The sequence below is a fragment of the Oncorhynchus mykiss genome, chromosome 1 (genome assembly GCF_013265735.2).
Source record: "Oncorhynchus mykiss isolate Arlee chromosome 1, USDA_OmykA_1.1, whole genome shotgun sequence".
Classification (NCBI taxonomy): Eukaryota; Metazoa; Chordata; class Actinopteri; order Salmoniformes; family Salmonidae; genus Oncorhynchus; species Oncorhynchus mykiss.
In genome coordinates, this window is record NC_048565.1 from 79,561,633 (window position 1) to 79,571,513 (window position 9,881).

The window sequence follows — 9,881 nt, forward strand, 5'->3', positions numbered from 1 at the left end:
ATGGACTGCTGGGGGAAATGGAAAGATACTATTATCTAATTTAAGAGCAAATACACACTTGTATGGTAAATCAGCAATGATTTATTGACTTTATCCAACACTTGTCAACTGACTGTCTGTGGTAACACACTGATGTACGGTGTATAGTGTTTCCCTATATTGTTTCCCTACAGAACAATGGCAATGACTTGACTGAGAGGTTAATGTCATACAATAACCCATTTCTACAATAGCCCTATCTCAATTTAATAGCCGTGTGATTATAGCTAAATGGAGATAATGTACTATACATCTTAATGTTTTGAAAGCAGCAACTCTACCATGTCAATATACAGGGGAAATTAACCAGTGCCAGGCCTGGGAGGATAGCTTCAATTTGCCCCCCAGGCCTCCGAGTGGAAATGTGCCATTACACATTAGTTTGCTTATGTAGACCATTAAAGACTTGGTAGGCCCACATGTTCCATCACATGCCTTCAGTGCATCACCTATCTCCCAGCTCCAAAGACCTGCTCAATTTAATAGAGTGAATAAGCAGCACAATACTAGAGAGGAAAAATGGGACTATCATTAATATTCAATTTAACCTGGAAACATGGGTGAGCTCTGTGCTTCTGTAGATAAAGGAAAACATAATACACCGGAATAAAAGATCAGTGTGCTTAATTCGGAATTATACGTACCCTATGTATACAACAGTCTTCTTGTATGCAGTGTTGCAAAAGCACAGTAACTCAATGACCAACCTGGAGTGAAGACGTAACTGTTATTGCCTTCAGCATTTCTGTTAGATTACAGTCCTTTAGACCAAGCCTTAGTCCTACCTCAGTGACACAAAATGTACAGGATTACCCAATAGTGTTTTTTCTCAAAAGGAAAGTTTAATTTCACAAATCAGTATAATAGTTTCAATAAATATAATCTCCACAATGTAGATGTTTAAATTAAAACTAAAATGTCATTGATATCTTAATGTAGACAGGCAAATTATTATTTAATTTGACATAACACCTGACATAACACCCAAACCTGTTAACAATCATTTCAGAGAACCTTTCTTGTCCCTGGCCTGTTTTGTTATTCCTTCTTACCTACTAGGCCTACTAGTGGAGGCGTATCCCTTATGAAGGTGTTGGACACATTGGAAATACAGAGGTAATATAAATGTACGTTCCATAATTTAAAATACCTCTTAAAATACCTCTGGTGAACCACTGAATATATTAAAACCAGCCAATAGTATTACCTTCAATTCAAGGGCTTGAATTGGAGTAAACATGTACAGAAAATGTAGCCTAAGTAAACATTAACAAAACCCTCGAATTATAATTTAGCTCGAAAAATAAATAGGCTGTTGCAAATAATAATAGCCTTACACAAAGTTGTTACTCGTATGGCTATGCACAGCTCGTTAGTAGCACCAAATGTTGTTTGTAGGCAATTATTTTTAGTCACAAAACACTCCATGCATGTTGCTCAAATAGTGCGCTCTCAGCGCAGGCATATCACAGTACGCTACACTAGAGGCGCTGAAGTAGCTGCGTTCAGACTGAATAGGCTCTTTGATGTGCCTCTGACGTGTCCAGTACTCCAGCACAATACTATGATCGGAGCGCACCCACAATGCTCAAATCCCCCATTTTAAATGCATTGTTTGCCTAAACATGAAACATATTCAAACCATCATTGTCCTTAGAGGGGGGACTCGCAACGACAGACGATGAACACCGCACATAGGTGGAAACAGTCACGTACGCACGCACCGATGGCTTGTGTGCACACACAAACACACAGATGAGGTGATGGTAAACAGATACGGAAACTGAGCCATCCTGACAAATCAATATAGTGCACTGAAAGTATATTTTGTTTCAACAATATCGAATGGGGAAGAGGCATTTGTTGACAGTTAAAACATCAGCAATCTACAGGCTCCTCCCCTTTGGTGATGTAGCCTTGTGATAAGACGCAACCTTCTTAATGACTAATTTCTCTATCCCAACCCCGGCTCCTCTCTATCCTACAAGTTCCTTCATGCATGCAATGTCCTGATCCGATCGCGTCTGACCTTTTCGTTTTTAAACACAAAACCCGAGATTTTTGTCAGTGTCCGGCATGGGAGATCAGAAAGAGCCGCCGATGGTGCACCGATCTACTTCATTTAGTATCAAGAGTCTGCTGCTTCCCTCAAAATGTGACAAACAGGACTCGGTGCTCCCAGAAAAAAACACTGTTTATTCGGGTTCTGATTCGGAAAAATCTCTGGATCCTGATATGGAATCTGCACCTTTGAACCCAGAGAAACCGAAGGAGGAGGACGAGGGTACCGAGCGGGCGACAGAGCCTAGCAAAAATGGGAAATATGATAAACCGCCATTCAGCTACAACGCCTTGATTATGATGGCTATCAGACAGAGTCCTGAGAAGAGACTGACTCTGAACGGTATCTATGAGTTTATCATGAAGAACTTTCCATATTACCGGGAGCACAAGCAAGGCTGGCAAAACTCTATCCGCCACAACTTGAGCCTCAATAAGTGTTTTGTGAAAGTGCCAAGGCATTACGACGACCCGGGCAAAGGGAACTACTGGATGTTGGACCCTTCGAGCGACGATGTGTTTATTGGTGGAACTACGGGAAAACTTCGGAGACGCTCTGCTACCTCAAGGGGTAAACTGGCGATGAAACGGGGACTACGCTTTGCGCCTCTCAGTTTGGGAATAAACGACAGGGCGAACAACCCTCTGTATTGGCAAATCTCTCCGTTTTTATCGTTGCACCATCCCCATTACAATGGATCATCTGCAGGATTTCTGAACCAAGGGCACGCGTATGGGTCTCTACTCCCCGGGGTGGACCAGCTGAGTAACGGGGACCTTACACGCCATCTAGGTGGATCTGTCGGTGCTCTGGGTTTGTCAAACAGTTACGGTGTAAGCACGTCTGGGCTACTATCGGGACAGAGTGGCTACTTTGTCTCAGGGAGCCAGCACCCGCCGCCGCATCTCCCGCAGAGCGCGCAGGGCTATGGTGTGCCGACGAGCTCGCCACAAACACTGATCTCGAACTCTCTAAGAACGTCCCTACCGTCTTTTTCACCGGGAATTTCTAGCGGGTTTCCAGGAGTGTTGTCTCATCAAAAGAGGGTCACTCCAAATGCTTTCTTAAACTGATTGCACAACTACAACATGGGGAGGACATACAAAAGCACCGTATAAATGGCATAGGGTAAACAAACAGTGATCACAAATTAGGTCAGAAACAATAATTCCTCAAAACAAATATGGCCATAGTAGCCTATGTATCCTGAAGTGCAACGATTTATTATTTTGCGTTGAAAGACAAACTTTGTTACCTGTGGGTTGTAAAATGTAACTATAGACTTGCCAAAGGTAACTTTATTTCGGGCTATTTATATCGTACAGATTTTCATTATTTGAATAATTTATTTATGTTTTGTATTTATTGTACAATGTATTTACATTTTATTGTCAGTGTATTCATCAGTAGGCATATTGAATAAAAAACATACAGTTTATTCATTATTTATATGAGAATTAATTTAGAAATCGTTTTGGGGGGAAACGTCATACAGATCAGGGTTAAGACACGCGGGAGAAAATAAAAGCCTACAAAAGTCATATCTTCTCAGGTTCTCTGTCCAGAGACTCCAATGTAGGCTACTGCTGTAGGCCTGTCTGTAATGTATGCTACACATTTTAGAGAGAAGTAGAGTTTTGTGTGTACTCTTAAATTAATGATAGCCTATTTTGTCACCTATTTTGTTTGATGGGGCCGAAATAAGCACATGTAGATTAAAGGCCACAACAGTGCATGACAGTGCAGGCCTCGTGTGAGGACTACCTACGTCTTTCATATAAAGCACTTGAGGTTTCAGTTTCTCGTTAAAACCAGTTCCGGTTGTCTTGACACTTGCCATGTTTGATAAAGGTGTTATACGCTACTACCTATTCAGGTCTGCAAGTTAAGAGTCTGATCATTTACATTACATCAAACACACATTTGGCAAACAGGCGTATAATATCCACACCAATATAGCATTTATCATCTAAATCAGTGGTTCCTAATTTTTTCTTAGTCACGTACCACCTACCAGCTTCCTATATATAACCCTGACAAAATGACAAAAATGTAATATGCCCATGTGTGGGGCGGCAGGTAGCCTAGCGGAGCGTTGGGCCAGTAAACGAAAGGACGCTGGTTCCAATCTCCGAGCCGACTAGGTGAAAAATCTGTCGATGTGCCCCTACTTGCTCTTGTAAATCGCTTTGGATAAGAGCGTCTGCTAAATGACTCAAATGTAAAAAAAGAAAATAAAAAAAAAAAGAAAAGAAAACGTAAATTTATCCTGTAAATTAAGACTATATATACTCTGAGCTGTAAATTGCCTTACGCTTTCAGTAATGGGCTATATCCAACCTCACATTCTGAGAATAATGGTTTGAATTGGTCTAGGCCTATTCAAATAAATAGAACAACATCATTCATCACTGATACTTCTGGAATCTGGTTTGCATAACACTGGGGTTGGGCCTACAGAACCACAGTTTGGCAAACGCTGATCCAAATAAATAACATTCTGCATTGTTATTGTAATGACCAGTTAATTAAGATTCCATTATCCAATAGGCCTATTTACAAGCAAAATAGTATAATATTCAGGAGAGTAATGCGCTGATTCACACACATTTTGGCCTAACATTTGACAGATTTCTTTCCTTTGTTGGAAAGACTATATACAGGTTTATTTATTTCACAACATTGTATTTTGGAAGTTGACGATTTTTTTGTAAATGTTCTTTCAAAGTTTTGCACTTTTTGTTGTTAGAATAGGCCTACCTAATGTATGAGTATTGTCTGTTTTTGTTGCTGTATGTTTTGAAAAAAATAAACTTGATTAAAGTATAAGACATTACACTTTGCTATAGGTTTGCTATGTGTAGTGATATGTGTAGCATGAATGAAAGAACAACACAAACCTAATGTACGGGTTATACATTCAGACACGCTATAGTCAGAGGAAAGAATATGCAGCCTATGTAGCTAGCATAGCAAAATATTTGTTTTATCAACGGAAACAAATATGCAAATTTTTATGGCTGGAAAAGGATATCAAATTCACGTAAACTTGGGCTTAAAGTCTTCACCCTAAAAACATCTCATCCCATACTCTTTTGCTGCTGAATCTCACAAGGTGAAGGGAAAATATAAATATAGAGGATAGGTTATGTTTCTGAAACAACGACTCCCCTTTCAATGCAAACCACAGTACAACGTTTCTGTCAAGACCATCAGCCCAAGTAATTAATTCATTTCAAATTATTGAAATAGGCAGGATAGGGTAATTTGTTCTGTGTGCAATTAGGCTACTTTGTCAATCATTTATATTTCTGTGGATAAAAATATATAAATGGTGTCATAAAATAGTAAAAATATTTGTAAGTTCAATTGAAATGTGTGGTGAGTTTTCGATACGCATGGTATTTGATACAACTGCAGTGAAACGATCGATGTCCTCTTTTCCTGTTCACAAACAACTATGCCGTGGGGTGACATGGCCTGCAGATTTCTTGTTTCTGAGATGCGGCGTATACTGCCATTCTTCATTTCAAAGCAATAGGCTACAATGTATTTAATATATATGCCTATTCATTTGTAATTCATTTGTAATTAATAGGCAGATATATATTAAACATAATAAACATACATTGATTGTGTTTTGTCAGTACAAAATGGTAGGTTACAAAATGGTTAAGCCCAATTCCACCTAAAATACACAGGCATGCCACCCATGCCAAATGTATTGAAATTGACCAAATTAATTGAAGCTCTCACAATATGTCTAGGGTAGAACTATATGCCTACTTTGTTATAAAACCATTTGGACAGAAGTGACTTATTCATAATATTACATATTACTTATTCATAAAATTACATATTACATATTACATATTGTAATTTCAACGATTCCACCCTATCTGCAGGGTTTGGGGTAAGGGAATGATTTAAGAGTTACGATTAATGTCATGTTTAAGGACCATATAGGTCTGTAACTAACCCAAGCCTTGCACAAAAACAATTAACATATAGGGTACTAAATAAAAATGTACTAATGGACTCAAAAAGTAGTCAGGAAGTGTTGGCTTAATATGTGTAGATAGAAATGATTTGAGTTACAGGGCTGCATATAGGCCTACCTTTCATACCATTCAAACAGAACATTTCCGTTGAATCATTAATTGAATTGGTACGTCCCAAAAATATAAACACAAAATAATAGGCCCAATGGTAAAAGGTACTTCATGAGTAGCCAGAAGCTATGTGGGAGAAGATGCCTCTCAGTTGAGACAAAAGTTTGCTAGTTGGTCCGAGTTGTTATGGGGGCTCATTTTAATCTAATGTTTAGAAAGGTGGTTTGAGACAAAAACGTAGAGAAAGTGAAACCATATTAGAAAATAAATACATTAACATCAGAATGAACTTTGATGTGAAGAGAACCGCACCACATCTCACAAAGGGTAGCCTATATGCCCCATGTCTTATATGCTATAGAAAAACAACAACAATATTCTTCCTGTGTTCAGGATTATTGTATAGCCATGGCGTTGGCACTTTTCAAAACAAAAACAAGTTGGACCAAGAGAGGCATGAATTGTTCTGGCGTCAAACAATGCTGCTGGCGGTGTGAGCTGTCTGAACATGGCTACAGGAACATGTGTGAACTGGTGAATATAAAAAGTCGAAGTATTACTATGCTACTTATTTTGAGGATGTATTCACTTAAACCTTATCAATACACATATGTTTCCACATGCCATGGATAGAATTAGTGCACCAAATTGATTTAAGTATTGTTTAAGTTTTACAACGCGTGCAAGATTACTCAGTGTGCGGGAATAGACCTATCTATCTTGGGGTGATCATCCTTATGTTTGTTCGTCATATAGGCTAGCACATTGGACATCTAGCATTGTAATGGTATAAGGTTACTTTGGTCACGATCCTCCACAATTGATATGCATTATTGCATTTCTACTAGAGCATAGGCTAATGATATCAGAATTGAACTATTTCAAGAATCTATAATCTCGAGAACGGTCAAACATTTCCACATAAAATGCTTTAGATACATTGTTATTATGGATTAGTTGAAATAATTCATCCGATATTAATTTGATATAGTTTAAACTGGGTGCTACAGTAGCGTTAAAGAAGAAAACAACTAGCCTAAACCCAACAAGCAGGTTGGATCATGTTAAGAGTACATTCATTTAATTGACTAATATAGGAAAGAATAAACCATAAACCGCTACAGTGATAACTTGAGGTTGTTAATATGAAATAGTTTCATAACAAGATGCATGTTATATCTAATAATGACATCAGAAGTAAGCCTATAGCCACAACATTCAACATAAGTCAAATTGCCTATAGGCTACTAGGCCCCAACCATGGCTATCCATTACCCCTAAGAGCAGAAGGCATACCCATAACCCATAGGGATGAATCCCCAAGCTGACAAGGTAAAAATCTGTCATGTTCCTAGGCCATCATTGTAAATAAGAATTTGTTCTTAACTGACTTGCCTAGTTAAATAAAGGTAAAAAAAATAACATGATGCTGCCACTAAAACACTTTAATACAAAGTGAAAAGAAAGATGCCAGTGTTAAAAAATCCTCTCCAAATCATGCTTTCTGTTTGCAACAAGGCTGTTAAGTAATATTGCAAGACAACATGGCAAACAAATTCACATTTTGGCCTAAATTAAATACTACAGGGTTGGGTCAAATCCAATACAACAGAACAGAGGGTGATAAAGATGGGAAAATGACTGAAGAAAATAAATAATTAAAATACTGAGCTATATTGTATGCTCTAAAACAATGGGAAAATATATTATTTTATATTAATACAATTGCTCAGAGACTTTTTCTTTTTTTCTCAAAAAGGTAGGGGTCAAAATTATTGCCACCCCCGTTTTCAATACCTCACCTTGCAAGGATGACAGCACTGAGAGTTGGAAAACACAATGGGAGGGATATTAGACCATTCCTCCATACAGAATCCTTCCAGATCCTTGATATCCTTTGTCTGCGCTTATGGACTGCTCTCTTCAATTCAGACCACAGGTTTTCAATGGATTTCAAGTCTGGAGACTGAGATGGCCATTGTTACTTTTGTGGCTAACTAACCATTTCTTTGTGGATTTTGATGTGTGCTTGGGGTTATTGTTTTGCTGGAAGATCCACTTCTGGCCATGTTTTAGACTCCTGGCAGAGGCAACCAGGTTGTTGGGTAAAGTTCATGCCCTCGACCCTAGGAAAGACCCCAGGACCAGTGGAAACAAAATAGCCCCATAACATTAAAGATATACCACCATATTATACAGCAGGTATGTTTTTCTTCTTCTAGTGATGCATTCTCATTTCCACGCTAAACCCACCACTGGTGTGCATGGCCAAAGTGCTCAATTTTCAGGTCATCCAACAAATGTAAATGCCTGGAGTTTGTTAAACAGCATTGGTGCATGGATTGGAACTGGTGCTTTGGTCACCAGTCCCTCCCCCTTCTTACTTGAGGAACAATAGAGGAGCAATAGAGAACAAAAGAGGAAAGGCCTAAACCCCCACTTATGCCATGTCATGAGGATACCTGGACCACAGATGTGCCTTTTGTAAAGTAAATCAGGTGAGTAGGACTTTAAGGCTACTTTGAACAACGATTTGGAAATGAAAATGGAATAGGACTGACGTGCATAATACATGAAATATAACATTTTCAAAACATACTTTTGCAACTCAAATGTTGATTATTTGTTCTATTGGCATCCAAACTGTATTTTCATATCTAATGTATAATGGTGGTGGCCTGCTAAATGGCCCGTTAAGAGTGTGTGTTTTGAACACATTCGTGTTCCTGAGTCTTACCTTTCAGGAATGTGGTCATAATAGCGAATAGCTCCAACTGTTCAAATGTGAGAGTGAAATTTGTAGAAAGAAAAAGTTACATTTCTTATTTGTCTCTATTGCGGAAATATTTTTTTCCCTATCCACTCTGAGCCAGATTGACAGTGCTATAACCCAATGAGAATTGGTGGGCAACAAGTGTGGCCAATGATATTTCAGGGGGTGCTGGTGCCATCCCTGAGAACACATGCACTTAAATACACTAAAAGTCAACAACAAATATACAATTGTTATTCTTCCATTTCATCCTTTAGACATATCTTCACTTGACAGACATACAGATTTACAGGACAAATCTGTGAGACTATTTGTATTGCTCTAAATATTGGAGGCAACTGACCGACACATCAGATATCCATCATTACATTCCAAAATAAATACACATTTACTACATCTAGCATCTTTGTCATGGACGGGCATACCTGAATTAAAACAAAAACGAAATATGTTGATACATGAACTTGCTGACACTGAGTTCTTTATGAACTCATGTGAAGTTCATGTCCAATTCATTTGAATGTGCTTGTTAAGACCCATGGAAGTTAGGGTGCATTATTGAAGTCATTTAAAAGACAAACGAGGAACAATATGAGATTAATGTTGATTCCATGAATATAGCATATACTTTCAAAACTTAATATAACCCAATGAAAACATTGGATATTATTTTAATCGTGCAACATTTCAACAGCATTAGTTTATATGCATTATGTGTGGTTGCACAATAGTATGTCTGAATCCCCACTCATTTGGTGTAATCATATGTATACATTTGGGTATATATGTTACGTTGTATAAATGACTGGAGACAAGCACAGGAATACCTAATAGGGGGTTTTAATACTCCACCCAAAAAAACAACATGCAATGAAAAGGCACAGGGACGAAGCCC

General features: G+C 38.3%; 1 protein-coding gene across 1 annotated transcript; it reads left to right on the forward strand.

Annotated features, from left to right (window-relative positions):
- Positions 1-1,954: 1,954 nt before the first annotated feature.
- Positions 1,955-4,937, forward strand: LOC110530152 (forkhead box protein G1-like). The gene has a single exon (XM_021613005.2). It carries the CDS (start codon positions 2,116-2,118, stop codon positions 3,172-3,174), a length of 1,059 nt encoding a protein of 352 aa, XP_021468680.2. The 5' UTR covers positions 1,955-2,115; the 3' UTR covers positions 3,175-4,937.
- The last annotated feature ends 4,944 nt before the right edge of the window (positions 4,938-9,881 follow it).